Source organism: Labeo rohita, chromosome 12 (assembly GCF_022985175.1).
Source record: "Labeo rohita strain BAU-BD-2019 chromosome 12, IGBB_LRoh.1.0, whole genome shotgun sequence".
In the NCBI taxonomy this organism is placed as follows: domain Eukaryota; kingdom Metazoa; phylum Chordata; class Actinopteri; order Cypriniformes; family Cyprinidae; genus Labeo; species Labeo rohita.
The window spans coordinates 30,339,301-30,358,740 of NC_066880.1; the positions used below are offsets into that span (position 1 = coordinate 30,339,301).

The following is a 19,440-nucleotide window of genomic DNA, read 5'->3' on the forward strand; positions in this document are numbered from 1 at the left end:
AGGCGAAATTTTGGGGCATTATGCATTTTTTGCAAAACTTTATTACAACTTTTGTGAACTATTCCTAGGTTTTTCACCCGATCAGAACCAAACCAGTGCAGAAAGATTCTCTGGAGAGTGAATATCAATAATTATCAAAAAAAACGTTGAATTTTCAACTCACCGTCGCAAATGGACAGCAAAACGTTCAAAGGGGGCGGGGCCACTTTTAGTAAAATGTCTATAACTTCTTAACGGAATGAGATATCTTCGCCAAACTTGCACACTTACGTTAGAGCTCAAGCTGAGGTCACAGGGAAAAAATCGTGGATATTGGCCACTTGGTGGCGCTATAAGAGGGAAAAAACAAAAAATGGCTATAACTAGGCAACCATTTGTCCTATCAACATGAAAATCGTTGTGCTCGCTCTTGGTCCAATGTGCCATAAGTGTCTACAAGGACATTTGTGTATGTCAAAAAACACAGCCGCTATTGACCGATGAAGTTTCAGCACCTATTAGACAAAGTTAACGGAGGCTGATTGGAACAAAACTGTCACAGAGAGGCCCACTGAGTCTGTGAGAAATTTGAAAGAAATCGGCCACTGGGTGGTGATATAGCATTTTTTGAGGGCGTAAACGATTGTACATTGCATGGTTTTCCACATTTACACACGATATTCGTATCGTATGATAGACCTCCTTGTTCCGAACAACTTCGCCTCTCGAGCCACTGCTGTCAACCAACCCGTTTTTTAAAAGCTTAAGAAGATGTGAAAAACCTACTTTTACAAACTATTCCTAGGTTTTCACTCATGAAAAAAACACAGCAGTGCAATTCTTTGTACTCTCTGGATCAATAATTATCAAAAACATATTGAAATTTTCCCTTTGGGAAGCTGTAACGGGGTCCTTTAGAAAAGGGGCCTGTCCAAATATACCCAAAAACCTATAAAGTCTAAACGAAAACTCAAAACTTCACAAAACCCGCTGAGCACATGCAACAGGTGATTCTAAACAAGCATGCAAAGTTTCAGGGAGATCGGACCACAGCTGTTGCTATAACAGTCATAAATGTTATAAAAACATAATATTTCCATTGTAAATCACCTGGATTTGACCAAAATGCTTTTTTAATAATTGATTTAGGTGGTTATAGGCTTGCTAAATAATATGTAATGTCTTTCTCCTTATGTGCTTAAACACCTAAAGCGCTTGAACCCTGGTAATCACTGCTTGCAGCCGTATTTTTTTATTAATATTGTATTATCTCCAAATAGTTTTTTAAAAAATATACTTTTAAGATTTTAAGTTCACTACAAGTGTACATTCAATACTCTTAAGTGCACCTCTTTCCACAGGGGGTTCTTTCTTAAATAAAGACATAGATAGGTTAAAAAAGTGAATCTTGCACAACTGTTGTGTAACTATGTTGTATAATTGTGCATCTTGATGTGTGAATGTACAGGGTGGAGTGAATACAGGTCTCCGTTATGGAGGTATTTACATCAAGAGTCTGGTACCTGGTGGAGCGGCGGAACAAGACGGACGTATCCAGACAGGTGCGTGTTTCTGTTCTCACTGCTGTTACAGGTATGATGGACTGGATTGAGATTTATTGCACTCACCCATCAGTTCAATAAATGGTTGTGAGAATGTGCCGGTTTGGTTGAGTCATTTGTGAGGACTAGGGAATGACGACAGTGTGTGTGTGTGTGTGTGTGTGTGTCAGGAGACAGGCTGTTGGAAGTGGATGGCACCAGACTGCAGGGATTCACAGATCAGCAGGCGGCTGAATGTTTGGCAAGAACGGGAGAGGTAATCTGTGTCTGTCTCTCTCTCTCTCACGGCAACTACACACTAGTCCCATCTTTACGTAATCAGCTGTAATCACTGCTCGCTTCTAGCAATTCAATTAGTGTGTACCGAACTCAGATTCTGTCTATTTTAAATCAGAAAATAACCATATAAAGCCCACAGTATCATATTTGATACATTTCTAACAGCTCTAATGATCAACATGATCAAAACTTTACTGTTAAATCTTTTTTTAGAAAGGAAAAGGTCTTTTAGTATAACTGTACAAATGTCCACCTTATGTAAGTATCTGTTATACTGTTATGAAGATCTCACTGATTCATCATATTAATATTAGCATCTGCATTCAAATTTTTGTGCAGTGTAAGTCTCCGAATAAAACCGAGCTTTATATTCTCACTATATCATACTATGTGAGTCATAAAACCCTTATGCATAAAATATGATGCTCAAAAAAAAGCAGAAAAAAAGCATTTTTTTCTTTTTTTAAAGGTTTAATAAACTGTTCCATTTCAGAAAAGATAGATTTTTCTGGTTATTATTTCATATGCCAGGCTTCATCTGAACTGGTGTTTGTGTTAAAGGAGAAGTTCACTTCCAGAACAAAAATTTACAGATAATATACTCATGTCTTTCATGTCTTTCTTTCTTCAGCCAATAGGAAATTAACTTCAGTGGACTTCAATGGTGCTCTCTAGTTTGAACTTCAGTGCAGATTAAATGCAGCTTTAAATGGTTCTAAACGATCCCAGCTGAGGAAGAAGGGTCTTATCTAGTGAAACGAACAAATTGACAATTTATTTACTTTTTAACCTCAAACACTCATCTTGTCTCGTCTCTTTGATGCGCATGCATAGTCTGTGTAATCAGGGTTGCCAGGTTTTCACAAAAAAACTCAGCCCAATTGCTATTCAAAACTAGCCCAAAAGTAGCCCAATCGAGGAGGGTACCTCTTTAAAAATAATGTTCCGGGGTGTTAAATACACATTTTTTGGTGAGGTTCCCCTGGTAAAATTAGCATTCAAGGGGCTAAATATTACATTATTGGAAATGAAAAATAACCCGCGGCAACAGTGTTAAAGTAGCCCGATTACAGTTACAGTTAGGGTATGTCGAAAAACTTTTCTTCTTCAACATCAAAATCGCCCAACATCGAGGTTTTACATCTTTTTTTAAAGGGCATCTGATCTCCTCTGCATGTTCACTTTGTAAACACTGGGTCGGTACTTCTGCAGCAATGTAGGACAATTTTGAAGTTGGGGAAGAAACGAGATGGGAGTTTTTTGACATACCGTATTGACCGTATTGTACTGGAAAAAAACGCAGTTCACGCAGACTTAGACGAGTGTTTGAATCGAAAAATGGCTGATCGTTTTGCTAGATAAGACCCTTCTTCCTCAGCTGGGATCGTTTAGAGCCCTTTGAAGTCGCATTTAAACTACATTTTGGAAGTTCAAACTTGGGGGCACCACTGAAGTCCACTATATGGAGAAAAATTCAGGAATGTTTTTCTTAAGAAACATAATTTCTTATCGACTGAAGAAAGAAAGACATGAACATCTTGGATGACAAGGGGGTGACTACATTATCTGTAAATTTTTGCTCTGGAAGTGAACTTCTCCTTTAATATTTGAATGCTGTCAGGTGGTGAGTCTGGTGCTGGAGCGGGACGGAAGCTCTGTTCTGCAGCGAGACGCTGTAAACCCCGTGTTACGGGACAAACTCACCATCCGCATGCCCAGTCCTGCAGGGACACCGATGAGGAACAGCTGCCCTGCCATCACCATGACCAGACCCTTCGGCCTTAAGCCCAGAGACTACAGCTTCGTGTCCGACGGTAATTTAAAGTCAAACTAGTGGGAACTTGTTCAGAAAAGCACCATTAACTGCAGAACTTCCTTGCAGCTTAGGATGAATTTTGTTAATATCCAGGTGAGAAAATAAACATTCAGGTGTGAGAAGTTTCTTTGCATTTGTAAACATTAAATTCAGCATACAAACTGTTAAATGTCATAGGAAATGTCTTAAGTGTTGTTTGCAGAGATCTTAATGGGTTACTGCAATCACTCTATTTTTAGTCCATCCATTCATAGTATATGTAGACAACTTCAAAACATTCATAAAGACAGTAAAATGATGAATCGAGCAGTTTAATCCAAGTCTTCTCAAAAGACACGATCACTTTATATGAAGAACAGATTTCATTTAGGATTTTATTCATATATAAACAAACAAAAAAAGTCTAAGCTTTTAAATTCTGCCAATTTTGTAAGAAAATTCAAACAGCAAATGTGGTTTAGATGTGGCAGATCGCTTAGTTCAAGCGGCAAGTAAACCGATCATCTCTTCCAATTCACTACTAGTTATAGCACAAAATAAGCACATATAATAAAACTAAGCAACAATAAGCATATGTAAATAAAACAGCTTGTATACAATGTCATGTAACGTTACATTTAACTCCGTCAAGCAAAGTCTGTAGCTTGATAGTTAGCTAATTTTTTTTTTATAAATATATGCATTATATTGCATATTAATTATATTTTTACTTAATGTTGTCTCCATTATTTAACGTGTTTAAATAAATCTGCCATGAAAACAATTTAACATGCAATTTAAAAGTTTTTATACAACTTAGCATTTAGTTTTGTTTTGATTAGTGCTGTCAAATGATTAATCGTGATTAATCAAATCCCAAATAAGTTATTGTTTACAAAATATATGTGTGTGTACGGTGTGTATTTATCATGTATATATAAATACACACACATGCATGTACATATTTAAGAAAAATGATATGTTTATATATTTAAAAATATTTATATATGATATCAATTATATGAATATAAATGTATACATGTAAATATTTTCTCTCTCTCTCTCTCTCTCTCTCTATATATATATATATATATACACATACATACTGTATGTGTGTGTATTTATATACACATAACAAACACAGTATACACGCACATATATTATGTAAACAAAAACTTACTTGGATGTGATTAATTTGGCAGCACTAGTTTTGATTATTAAATTTGATTATTGATTATTAAAATTTATTTTCAGTTTTGGTTTTAGGTTCAATTAAAAAAAACTTCTATTTCAGTTTTGGTGATTTGGAAAAAATAAAATTCATATTGTTGCTTTAGAATATCAGGATTTGTTTAGCCATATCTGCCAGCCCTCATTGTTATTCAGACCTTGCTTTAAATCACTAAGTAGTATTTTTAAATCGCTCTAATTCTGTCCTCAGATAACGTTCAGGAGGTGACTCTCAAGAAGAGACTGAACGGTCTGGGCTTCAGCTTTTTCATCACAGAGCTGGACACGTCCCTCGACTCTGGCTCCATCGTGCGAATCAGAACGCTGTTCCCAGGTCAGCCGGCAGAGGAGAGCGGAAAGATTCGGGAGGGAGACGTCATTCTGTCTATCAATGGAGAGCCGCTGAAGGGCCTGTCCTATCAGGTAACGATGGAGCGTTTCTCCATCCATTCCATCCACAGGAATACAGTAAAACGTGTAAACGGCCAGGATCTGTTAATTGTGGTGCAGTTATTCTGAAATGTATTAAATGAAAAGATGTTGGCTGAAAAGCCAATCATATTTCCTGTTTAACTAACTATTGGTCCTGTGACCTCTGACCCCACAGAAAGTGCTACAGTTATTGAGGACTTCTCCTTCAGAAGTGCAGCTGCTTCTCTGCCGTCCTGCTCAAGGTATTGAGAACGGATTTAATATTATGTCATTTGGAAATTCTGATCTGTTTGCCATCTTTAAAAGACTGAGATAGCATGGACTAAATAATTTTGATTAAAAAATACCTGAATTAGAACTACACGGCAAACGTTTGGTAATTAAGATTTTTTTTTAATGGTTAAAAAAAAAATCTGTAATATTGTGAAATATTTTTTCAATTTAAAATTGCTGTTTTCTATGTGGAGATCTGTTAAACTCTAATTAATTGCTGTGATCAAAGCTGAATTTTCAGAATCATTACTCCAGTCTTCAGTATCACTTGATCTTTCAGAGATCATTCTAATATGCTTTAGACTTTTATTTGAAAATAAATAAAAATGGAAATTATTTTAAATTGTAAGAATTAATCTCACTAATACAGTTTTTACTGTATTATTGATCAAATAAATAAAGACTTGGTGTGCATGTTAATAGATTTCTTTGAAAAAACTTTTTTAAAAAATTAATTAAAAATTTAAAATTAATTTTGAATACATTTTTAATCTTAATTTTTCAAATCTTTTTTTTTTAATCAAAATATTCAAACTGAACAGCGTCGCTAAATGGTGTTTACAGTAACTTGGAATCATGTTTTATGTTGTTAAGGAACACTTCCACCTATATCAGAGAAAATAGGCCAACTGACCTGCAGCTGAACCATGAAAGATGTCACATGGGCATTTAATCATCTCTTCTCCTGGGAAGGAAGGTCATAGAAGAATCCTGTTGGATTATGGGAGAGGATGGATCCTTCAGAGGGGTTAGAAAGTCAAAACGGAGCGGAGCTGGGGAGTCCGACTTTCCTTGATGGACTTTCCTACTTTCCTAACTGTTTTCCATAACATTACCGCAAGGGTTTTGGGTACTTGCTCTCATACTCTAACATGCATGCCTTCTGCTTTCCAGAGTCAGAGTTGCTTGATGTCATCCTCCAAATGTTAAGTCGTGACAGTGGCATTGCAGACATTCACACACAAACACACACACACACACACACACACACACATGTACAAACAGCTTCTTAATGCTTTCTAGGGATAATCCTGAACTTGTAAAAGCAACGTCAACATGTGCAGGATCTCAAGCTTCAACTAATCACACCCAGAACAAACATAGGATGCCAGCTAGACTTTACTGTCATAAGGACACTCATTCAATTGATCCCAGATGAATGTATTGGACTAAAAGAATATTGTTTGTGTCTACAGGTCCTCTGAAATACATAAAGGATGAGCATTGAGACCTGAAGCGGACTGAGTGTTTGCAGTCTGTGGTGCCATTCATTGCCTGTATTTACTTGACTGGACAAGAAGCCAAGCTTCAGTAAGCCCTGATTTTACTGATGCACCCAAATATCAGCAATTCAAACAATAAATGTCGTTCTGATGCTCCTTAAAGTATGTCTGAATAAATCTGTCATGAAAACAAGTTATTGCAGGCATTTAAATGTTTCTATTTCAGCAAAGTGTACATATTAACCTTCATTATGTTATTTAAAAAAGTTCATATGAAACTTGTGTGCAGTGTAATCAAATACATTTGATTTATTAAGTGATTGCAGATTTTCAGCTGCTCAGTATTTGAATACATTCCACAGAATTACACAGATTTCTAACCAAAATCAGTGCGGAAAATGTGAAAAGTCACATTCACCCAAAAATGAAATTTAAAATGTTGGTAACCAAATAGTTTCAGGTCCCATTGACAGTGTTGGGGAAAGTTACTTTTAAAAGTAATGCATTACTATATTGCGTTACCATCTAAAAATGTAACTAATTACATTACTTAATTACTTTTTATGGAAGTAATGTGTTACATTACTTTTGCATTACTTTTTAAGTCTGGACAGGGCTTGCTTGTTTGTTTTTAGCAAATGTAAAAGCCATTTCACACCAAAAAGAGAAATAAAAAAGCCTACGGCTAAAGGAAAAGTAAATTCATGTCTGTACAGTAGAACTGTAGGAGAAGGACGTTCAACACTCTTCAGCAATGAAAAAATGAAGCACAAATGTTAGTTAAAAGTAAAGTTAAAAGTAAATTTTGCTTATTAGTATGGTTGAACTGGATCAACAAAAGTCAGAAACAGAGACATTGGTTAATAAAGTGGGATTAAATAAATAAAGGAAACAAAAAGTGGTGTTACTTTTTTGAAAAAGTAACTCCGATATTTTCTTGTAAATGAAAAAGTAATGTGTTACTTTACTAGTTACTTGAAAAAAAGTAATCTGATTACATAACTTGCGGTACTTGTAATGTGTCACCCTCAACACTGGCCATTGATGAAACTCCATAGTGTTTTTGTCACTGGGACCCAAAACCATTTCATTCCCAACATTCTTCAAAATATCTTTTTTTACACAGAAGAAAGAGCAATCAGACAGGTTTGGAATGACATATGGTTGAGTAAAAGATGACAAATTTTCATTTTTGGGTGAACTGTCCTTTTAATGGGGTTATTTTAAATTAAAATAATACAAAGAGAGATGTCCTAAATGACTGACTGACTGACTAAATAAATAATTCAATTGATAAACAAGCTTTAGTTAACATAGCCTATTTTTATTTTCCAACAGCCGCCTCAACTAGTGACAAATCTCAGTTCCTGCAGTTCCAGGAAGTGTCCACAAGGAGGCGTTACAGCATCATAAACAATTCATGTGAACAAAACGCTAGTCACAAATTGTCACACAATTTTTTTGTCTGTAAGAATTTGAAGTCTGTTATATTAGCCTACCACATAATGAATACTGTATTTAATTAATTAAATCTGAGCTGCAAATGGTCCTGATGGCAGCTCACTGTGACCCACCCGTTTACCTTAACTGCAATTGTTATAGTGCCTTGCCGTCAGAGACTGCAACTTCTACAAATTTCAGATATGCCTGTTTCAACGATTAACGTATGTACTGTATTTATCACAGCTTCAGCCTGTTCCTCAATTGTGCAATAAAGACTGAAATGGTTCTAAACATATGTAACGTTTTTGTTGTTGTTGTTTTTCTAAATAAATGTTTCATGTTAGATTCTATGCCTGTTTCAAATCATTGAGATTTACATAAATCTTAACTTTAGAAATTGATAGAACACACAGCTGATAGATAGATAGATAGATAGATAGATAGATAGATTAAAAGAAGAGATGAAAGAAAGCAATCAAATAAGCAATATGGACAACACAATTAATGTTACATAAAAAAAACTAAAAGACGATAGAATGATCGCACTAAAAAAACAGATACAAAGAAGGAACAAACAATGGAAAGAACAAATGATAAAACAAAAGAATGGATGATGGAACAAACAATAGATGGACAGAGAAAACAATGGATAGAATGAAAGAAAGGACAGTAGAACAAACAATGAAGAGCAAAAATGGACAGTAGAGCAGACAAACTATAGAAAGAATAAAGCAAAAAATGACAGAACAAAATAATTGAAGAAAATTGAATGACAGATGAATTATAGATAAAATGAATGAATGAACAAACTATGGATAGAATAAAGAGAATGGACGATAGAACAAAATAATGAATGAACAACAGATAGAAAGTAGTCTTTGAATAAACTACAAATGATAGAATGAAAGAAATAAAGAAAGAAGCATGGATGGAAAATACAAATGAACCAGAAAAAAAAAATAGAACAAACAAATGGACAGCAAATTTAACGACAATAAAAAGGAAAAAAAAAAAGTGATACATAAAACCAAAGAAGGAATGATAAAACAAACTATAGTAAAAACCAAAGAAAGAAAGGAAGGAAGGTCAGTAGGATAAATGATAGATAAATGAGGATGGATATTTTTCTCCTCAACTCTGCAGTAACCAGTGTTGGAGAAAGTTACTTTTAAAAGTAATGCATTACAATATTGTGTTACTTTGTTACTTTTTATGGAAAGTAATGCATTACGCTACTTTTGTTACTTTTTAAATCTGGCCAGGGCTTGCTTGTTTGTTTTTAATATTAAAAAGTTACATTTTTAGTAAATGAACATGAAAAGTAAATTCACATCTATACAGTAGAACACATGAGAAGAAAGTTCAACACTCTTTATCATTTAAAAAAAAAAGAACAACAAATGTTTTAATAATTTTTGCTTATTAGTGTGATCGAATTGGATCACTGAAGGTCAGCAGCAAAGACACTGGTTAATAAAATAGGATTAAATAAAGAATAATTGTATTCGTAAAAGGATATTTTGATATTATTTAACATATTTAATTATTGCAGGTTTGCATCATATTCTGAGTTGCATTTCACTGTTTTTCATTTTAAGGAATATTGAATCTGATTTTTTGTGAGTGAGATGAATTAAAGCATGTTCACGTTTACTCTAAAACTAAAGTAACATCTTACTCCTGATTTCTCTCAATAAGGAGACAGGAGAGCTTTCAATCAATAAATGGCAAAAAATGAACTATTATTTGAAAAAGTATCTATTTTCTTGTAAATTAAAAAGTAATGTGTTACTTTAGTTACTTGAAAAAAAGTCATCTGATTATGTAATTCTCATTACTTGTAAAGCGTTACCCCTAACACTGGCAGTAACAGATGGGGTTCTTGAAGACATCTATCAGTGATCTCTCTCTCTCTCTGAGCTTCATAACGCACTCCTTTCACACTCTATTCTATTGTTGTCAGCTTCCTGAAAAGAAACATCTGCACAATCCATTGAAGCTCCAGAGGGATCACAGGCTATTTTTACAGAACTGGATTTGCCGTGAGGTGCAGACAAAGCCCTGAAATATGGGCCTTACAGGAACTGCAGTTCAGCCTGTGTGTCTGTCTATAAACACACAGAGAGCAGACGGACTGACTGAACGACTGCTGCGGTCACTGACCATCATGAGCCCACAAACACGACACACCGGAGAAACGCTTCAACCCACTGTGTCATTATGCAGAGTTAAAGGAAGTATCTCAGTATCAATGACTATTTATGAAAATGTATCAATAACATTACAACGTTAAATATGAGAAGCTCACAGGAAAAAGAGTGCTCCCATGTGGCTTTAGAATTACCCATTACCCAAGAGCCTCTCCTTGCAGTTAAATACAGTAGATGAGTTTACTGCAGTGGTAAATGGTCTTCTTCAGATAAAATACAACGTCCAATACTGTTAATACTTGATAAATGTTCATGAGATGGTACTTACATGCTAAAAATGACCCAAAATGTACAAGCGAAGTGTCACCAGGTGGCAAATGTGCAAATTTACAGCCACAAATGCATTTCTCCTACAGCTTTTAACTGATTTGCATGAAATCTAGACAAAGAAATTTAACTTAAATATAAAATAGTAACATATTTAATATATTGTTATTATTATTATTATTGTTACTTTTATTAATACTTGTTAATTGATCATGTAGATGTAAGTAAATGTATGTTTTCAGTGTGGTTAATAATGAACTTTGAAGTCCAAAATGACAGTTTTGTTTTTTGTTTTGTTTGTTTGTACAACATCTGCATATGTTTCATGTATTAAAATATTTTAGTATATTTAAGTGCTCATTTTAAGTGTAATTTGATTTGTCTAAATTTCCTCTAAGCACTCTCTATTCTAATTCTATTCTTAAAAAAAAAAATTGCCTAAAAAAAAAAATTACTCTATTTATTTACTGCTTGTTTGTTTTGTTTGTTTTTTTTTTAATAAAAAAAAAATAACACTAGCTTCTCTGTTCTTTTTGTAAGGCCTCTAACACTAGCTTGCTTTTTCTTTTTCTATTCTATCCATTTTCTTTTCTATTTATTTATTATATAATTAAAAAAAAACATTGCTATGTGTACTACGTTAGGTGACCTCATGGCACTTTCATGTTATTGTTCTTTTGTTGATTTTGATTGCTTCAATTGTCCTCTTTTGTAAGTCGCTTTGGATAAAAGCATCTGCTAAATGTAATGTAAATGTTTATTTTATTTATTTATTTATTGTATGTAACTGGACACTTAAAAATATATTTTAAGTAATTTAAGGCTGAAAATAAACAAACTCTATACTTTAAAAATAGTACTGATAATAATAAAAAATATTATTTTTTTAATGCAACCTTCATATAACAAAAAGAAAAAAAAACATTTATTTAAAAATAAAATAAATGAATAAAAACGGATGTTCCACAAACAAGCGCTCGACAGACATCTCTGACCAAAATATCTGTTTTTTTCAGAGTTTCGTGCAAGAAGTGCAGTGTTTGAAGATGCCGTGTTCAGTTCAAGGAAATCCAGCTTGTAAATACACATCTTGAGACCTCAATGATCTGTTGTGTTCATCCAGCTGTTCTTAAACGCAAGAGCGGTTCCATGTGAACGGCCCCTTACCCTTCAGGAACGCGAAGAACCACCGAACAGAGCACGAGAGGAGTTTAACGGTACCGTGGCGCCGTGTTCCTGTGCTTTTACAGGCCTTACATGATGACATTGTGGGTTTGTTTTACATCCTCTATAACCTCAATATTCAGTAACGTTTCCCGCAGGAGCTGCCGGTGAGCCAGAGGAATAAATCACTCTGCTGTATCTGTCAATGGCGCTTCATAAAATGGCTACGGCTCCCAATAAACGTTTACATTCATTTCCACACTGGGATGCTTTTGGGTGGCCTAAGATCTTACAGTATGGATGCACGTTTTTTTTATTGTGGGGAAACTGTAGCAGTCGCTGTAGGGAGGAAGTGAAGCTAATTAGAGTTAACCTGAAACGAGGACTGACCTTACCATCTGGACGGGACCGCACACATGTCTGCTATCAGCCACTGACCATACAGCGACAACGCAGACACGACTGACCGCGTGCAGCTGATCTGAGACCAGATCTCAGATATCAGTTTGCATATATGCAACATAAACGTGATGGATGCAGCAGGTGTAAATCAATGCCATCACAATCCAAAAGAATCACCAGTGTGATTCATAAACAATCAGATCATAAGATCATAAGCCATTAAGTCATTTCAGTGCCTGAATTGCATTGAATTTGAGCATATGCATTGAGCAAAACCTGACAGCTTAAACTCTGATGTTTTGATGAACATTTTAACTCGAGTGTGTCCAAATACTTCAGTCCAGTGTTACAGTATCATACAACATTAGTGAGGTGCATAAAATAACCAATATCTGTAGTTCAAAGTTTTTTTTCTGAGCAAAAAAAAATATAATACGTTTTCCCTCATTTTCAGAAGACACCCACTAAAATGTCATTCAGTGCAACAATTTTGTCAGGCATATTTACAACACAAACCAATTTATGACATATTAAAAGATTAATTACTTTCACCTCAAACACTAATTAATAGTAATTCTACTTTTTAAAAATTTGCCACTGTCCTAGGTTTTGCCCATTAGTCAGTAAGATTGTTTTTACCCATTTAAAACACAATAAAATTTAATATGCTCCCTTATTCTTTTATATATTTTAATATTGCCATTTTTAATAAGTCAGATTAAACATGTTGTTTGACTTTTTACATAAATGTTGTGTTACACTGAATGACAATGTAATGACATGTTATTGTTCAAAAACTAATTTGAAAACTTAAAAGCAGACACTTTACTTACATTTAATGTGCTTTCTATGGACATAAAATCACTTTTGTAAATTTCTTTTGATGTAGACATCTTAAAGTCTTTGACTCATACACACACACATAAAAAAATATAGTAAAATCAGACATATTATGAAATATTATTATTTAATATTATTATTTCAAATAGCTGATTTCAATGTGAATATCTGTTCAAATGTAATTTATTTCTGTGATCAAAGCTGAATTTTCAGCATCGTTACTCCAGTCACATGATCCTTCAGAAATCATTCTAATGTGCTGATTTGGTGCTCAAGAAACATTTCTGATTATTATCAATGTTGAAACCAGTTGTGCTGCACAATATTTGTGTGGAAACTGTGATACATTTTATTTTCAGGATTCACAGATGAAAAGAAAGTTCAAAAGAACAACATTTATTTGAAATATATTCTAAATGTCTTTACTGTCACAATTTTATGCATCCTTAAATAGGACAGAAAAGGTTACACACATCCAGATGCTGCTGGTGCTTTTACTGTGTGAAGATGGAATCATATTTAGGCCTACAGTCTAGATCAAACGAGTTAAATGAGAATTAATTCAGTATTTCAAAAATGAATGTGTGTGGCCTTTTACAGCAAAAAAATAACAACAATAATAATTTGCTGATGCTTAACCAATGCAAAGGATGTGTTTATCCTCAAGTAAATTACCAGCAGATGGTGCAAATGAGCCATGAAGCATTATTTTGAGAACGATAACAGATGATCAGCTTAAAGTGGAAACTCAGGGTTTCTTGAGTCAACACAGGGTCAAATCTCACGTTTCAGTATGTCACTTTTATAAATCTTTTGTGAAACGTCGGATGAGGCGCGTCCATGCAGCAGTCATTTTTACTGAAGGAATAATTCACCAACACTAAAATCAAGATATTGTTGTTTACTGTTATTTTTCAACTGAACACAAAAGCTGAATTCCTCATTAAGATGTTTTTTTTTTTACTTTAAACTTTTGGCTAAAATACGAGTCAATAATCCATAATAACACTTCCTCCAGTAAAAAAAAATGGTCTGGTCTGAATCAGGAGAGAAATCTGCACAAGCCAAAACAGCTTGAAACTAAATGGCTGGATTTTGACGTTAGAGACAACAGGAAATGGACTTTTTCACTGGAGGAAGCGTTATTATGGACTCATATTTTAATTAAAAGTGTCTTAATAATGGATTTGTTTCAGCTTTTGTCTTCTCAAGATGTTTACTGATGGAATAGAGTGGTGTGGATTATTATTGTGATGTTTTTATCAGCTGTTTGGACTCTCATTCTGACGGCACCCATTCACTGCAGAGGATCCACTGGTGAGCAAGTGATGCAATGCTACATTTCTCCAAATCTGATGAAGAAACAAACTCATCCACATACTGGATGTTCATTTTTGAATTAATTATACCTTTAAATGTAAAAAAAGCTGTCAAGTTATATTCTTAATATTCTTTATCATTCTAATATTCTTTTGAGATGCGCATGAGAAGAAGGTTAACAGCTTCTTGGTTGCACTTTTTTTTTTTATCAACCCAACCCAAAAGTCAATATTATATGATTTCCAGGTATCATGATTTTGCTACACTCCTATAAAAAAGACACACATGACTCTTTGAAGATAACAGCATGTGTTCAGTGGTTATTTATGGTGCATCAAACACACACCATCACAATGAACGTTTTATCTTTATGATAAATGCAACTTTCTCGTTCCAGCGCTATAATCTGCTTTTAGCTCTCAAAGGCCAGAGCTCCAAGAACAACAATAAACGCATGAATGGAGAAACAAAAATGAATGGTTTATTTCTCACTGTCGTTCCGTTATCCGAGAGACTGTGAGAACATTCACAACTATTCCAAATACACGTCAAATGTGGCAGCTACAGCAGTACGTCTGGCTCCGCATTCAGCTCAATTATCTCTCTCTTCAGAACTTCATGGAGTTCTTTCTTAAATCTGGTGCGATGAAACCGCATATTTCCATTACTTTGTCGAGTGACAACAGACGGCAGGTCATGGATGCAAACACGACGGCTGGAAAGAGCTCCATCTGCCATTACCTCACTGGAATAACAACACTGTTATAGTACACAACCACACTCAGATTCGACAGCAACCGTTTGGGTTAGAAATTGGTACTTAAATTTGGCAGGGGCACATTAAATTGATTCAAAGTGGCAGTAAAAACATGTTAGAGAAGATTGTATTTCCAATAAATGCTGTTCTTTTGAACTTTCTGTTCATCTGTGAATCCTGAAAAATAAATTGTATGATGGTTTCCACAAAAATATTGTGCAGCACAAGTGTTTTCAACATTGCTAATAATCAGAAATGTTTGTTGAGCAGCAAATCAGCACATTAGAATGATTTCTGAAGGATCATGTGACGGAATGATGCTGAAAATCACAGAAATCAACAGTTTTTTTACTGTATTTTTGATCTAATAAAGAAAAAGATGGCAAATCACCATTTGCAGCCCATTTTCCTTGCTTAATCTGACGTATATTTGTGGGAGATATAGGATATTAAATGAGGGGAAAAAAATGTTGGGCTTGATTTTGTCCACAAAATTTTGTGAAAATTGGGCAGCACATGCTAGACTGGAGCCAGACCAAATGCGACTTCACCAAAACAATCGCATATTATGTGTCCATTGGCTAACATTATCCATGATCTAATCCAATTATCCTTTTGCTGAAAATTCCTGCTTCTCAGATTTCTCTTTTGCAAACAAAATCCCCCAGGAGTTTTGCATATCTTCTCTACAGTTTCAGAAAAGATTGCAATTATGTCTCAAACTGTACTTAGATTTGCCAGAATATTACACTTACACATCAGATATTTCAAAATAAACTCAGAACTCAACTATGTTTTGACTCTATTTATTCTAAAGAATTTTAAGAGTAACATCTGAGACAAAGTTGATACTTAAATGAAACTGTAAGTTTAAATCTGATTATCTATGAAAGAACAACCTCTGAGAAACAAATAATATATGATAGATGATATCTTCTTAAATCATTATTATACTTAATAATCCAGTGGTCTAAGTCTTAATCTAGTTGTCTAATAAACCTAGCATTATATATTACGATTTTATTTAGATTTATGAAACCTAGCATTAATATTATGTTTTATTCTGTGTGATTGATGTTATGGGTTGTATATGTTGTCCTGTTGTCTTTTAAATTTGGACCTTGAGTCTGTAATAAAAGATTGATTGATTGATTGATTGATTGATTATGAATATTGTTGGTGTTTTGATTTTGTTTCTCTTTCTTAAATTGTTTTGAATGAAAGCCACTGTTAAATGCATAAATGTACATGTGATAATCATGGTCATAATTAAGATTATTTATTTATTGTTTTAATTATTTTTTAAATTATTTATTTAATACTTGTTAAGGGAGATATTATTAACCTTCTTGTGTCAAAATGACCAAAAAAATGTTACTTTTTTATTTGTTTGTTTTGTTTAGAATTTTTTATAAAAATAAAAAAGATTAAGAAAGGATTTGGCACTCGCTATTTGTGGGGGAAAAAAAAATAAAAATTGAAAATCATTGACATGACTTGAAAAGGTTAAACATTCCAGAAATAAAGTCACTTATATCTTTAAATTTGCAGTCAAAAATTGTCACATTGGAAAAGATTGGAAACTGAATTTCAGCTTGAAAAAATGTTTGGTACTGCGCCAAACAAAATTTTTTTTGCACTATTTAACCTCAAATTTGGTACACAACTTGTTTAGATTTTATTTACACTCAGATTTAAAGCAAACATGCTTTGGAATATATTTCATTAAAAAAATATATATATATTAAATTGTATTTTTGTGATAACTTCTGCATTGTTGTTTTATTTTATTTTATTTTTTTAACTTTTTAACTTTTTTTTTCTTCTTTTAAGAAGAGGCCAATCTTAAGTCTGATCTCCAAAGCATTCAAGATTTACGACAGTTTAAGTTGGAAGTTTCATTTTTGAGGACTACATGTCAAAAAATGATATTCTTACTTAGTATTTTTGTCTTGTTTTCTAGTGTAAATATCTAAACATTCTTGAATCAGGATGGATTTACTTTACAAGTAAAATGACTTAAGATAATATGTCTTGTTTTCTGAAGAAGTAATCAAAGTTGTGTTAATTTTTCTTAAAGCAAGCAAAATTATCGGTAAGAAAAGTAATCTTAATTCAAAGGTTAAACAATATTATTTTTCTTACCCCACTGGCAAACTAACAAGATTTTCGTTTTTTTTTTTTTTTTTTTTTTTTTTTTCAAAAAACAAAACATAATATCTTAAGTCAGTTTACTTGTAAAGTAAATCCATCTTGATTCAAGAGTGTTTAGGTATTTATACGCAAGCATAAAAAATAAAAATCATTTTTTGCAGTGTACACTCAAAATGCGGTTAACAATACAAAATATTAAAAAACATTGTTAAACTAAAATATACTGTAGTACATTAATTCAACTGAAAACAAAACCAAAAAAACAGCACCTCCAGGGGGTTAAGCATTATGGCAAAAATGAGCAGATTTACAGCTGGATCACATGCACAATTACATTCTGTGTGTTTTAAAGCAAAGTATCACACGCACAGCATCACCACACATTCACAGGCAGTGTCGCTCTCACAGACCGCCGATTTGGACGCAGGCTCTGTGGTGGGCCTGCGTTATCAGGGGAACATTTTTGTGGCCTCCAGGCACCCGGTATGGGTGGTCAAGAGGACGACCGCAGGCCTCCAGTCTGGCAAAACTCCCGAGCCGCATACACACCCCTGCTGCTCCCCAAAAACAAACAGCTCTAAAACAGCCTTTGTCTTTACATTACACACTTCCATTCCTCACGCTGTGCTCTGGTGGCTTAGAAACAAAACATCATATCAATGAGGAAAACCGTAAACACGTCGCATTTATCGCGGAGGTGTGCGTCCCGCGCACAAAATATGCGCTCGTCATCGCCGTTGCGACAATTATGGTCCATTTTGGGTGCAATTTTGCAAGTCAATGGGCGATGCAAGTTCTCGTTGAAGAAAAACAGCCTGTGGCGACTTCTGGCCAAACGTCAAAAAGTTTGTGGCTCTGAATCAAGTCTTTCGAAAAACTCATGCAATGTTTTCACATGCAAAATCAACTACCCAGCAACACCGAATCGCCACTCTCACATCATAGCTGTTATTCACTACAGATTTCCATAAACAGATAAATAAGTAAAGCTTTGATTTTTTTTCTTTAAGAATCCCTTTTTACTTTTGTTGTTTGGCTGATGTTATGGCACGGGCTATTTTCTGAGCTGGAAGCAATTGAATTTTGTTTCACAATATGTTGCTGCTATAGCTTTGTGAAATATGATATATTTTAAATTTACTTCAGCTTTTCATGTTTTCCAGTTCAATACATTGAAATATTTGCACGTCAAAAGCTCCTACCTAAACTTAAAGGGCTTTGAAAGCTTGAAAACTCTCATAGTACAACTGTGATTAAATAAGTGCACACTTTAAATGTTTGAAAAACTGAACCAGACATACTTTACATTATATGTAATGCAAAACGTGTATTTAGACCTTAAATAGAAAATATGGTGCAACAGCTGATTGAAAACAGTTGGAAAATATCAAGGTAAGTTCAGCCACTTTCTAAATCTTCTTGTAAGAGCTGAACGACAGCGAACGGTGTCTGTAAAATATAACTTTTTTGAGGCACTGACAAATTCACCTCTACCTTTCAACAGGCAAGAAAACAGGCCGAATGCAACTGTGGCTCTTTTGTGCTCGTGTCCGATCAAGCAGAACGATCTGGAGAGGAGAGATGGCTTTAATGGATGAGGGAAGAGAAGCTCGTAAAGAAAAAAAAAGAGCAAACTTTATGACTCCGACTGTCAGAATAACGAGACAAAGCAGAGGAAGAAAGCAGCTTTTACATGCGCTTCGGGTGAATCCTAATGATTCACCATAACAAGACTTTCTTTTGTCCGTTTCTCTCCGTGTGCAGTGACATGTTCAGTGTATTGAAAGGCCTTCATAATCACCGTTCCTACGGCAAACACGGCTATTACCTAGAGCTCCTTTAAGAGCGTCTTGGTTCTTTGGTCACTGCATTTTATGCTTCTGTGCTGTTCCTTGGTGTCCATCCAAAGTCAAGTCACATCACAGCCTCTGGCATATTAAAGGGAGGCTTTGTGAAAAAGAAGTGCACTTAATTGTATTGAATGTGCACATGCAGTGTACTTCAAAAAAAAAAAAAATTGTACTTGCAGGTAATAAAAAGTACACACTTTCACGACATGACACTTCAGTACACTTTTAAAAAGTAAACTTTAAAATAATGTCTAATTAAA

The 19,440-nt window shown here is 34.3% G+C and overlaps 1 protein-coding gene across 1 annotated transcript in view; it reads left to right on the forward strand.

Moving 5' to 3' along the window:
- Positions 1 to 8,484, forward strand: part of frmpd2 (FERM and PDZ domain containing 2) — a 33,192-nt gene extending 24,708 nt beyond the window's left edge. The window contains exons 23-30 of the mRNA XM_051123570.1: positions 1,448 to 1,541; positions 1,712 to 1,797; positions 3,442 to 3,634; positions 5,057 to 5,268; positions 5,453 to 5,519; positions 6,145 to 6,400; positions 6,747 to 6,861; positions 8,112 to 8,484. Of these exons, the coding sequence (XP_050979527.1) occupies positions 1,448 to 1,541; positions 1,712 to 1,797; positions 3,442 to 3,634; positions 5,057 to 5,268; positions 5,453 to 5,519; positions 6,145 to 6,194 (702 nt within the window). The 3' untranslated portion in view covers positions 6,195 to 6,400; positions 6,747 to 6,861; positions 8,112 to 8,484. The remainder of the gene's footprint in view (positions 1 to 1,447; positions 1,542 to 1,711; positions 1,798 to 3,441; positions 3,635 to 5,056; positions 5,269 to 5,452; positions 5,520 to 6,144; positions 6,401 to 6,746; positions 6,862 to 8,111) is intronic.
- The last annotated feature ends 10,956 nt before the right edge of the window (positions 8,485 to 19,440 follow it).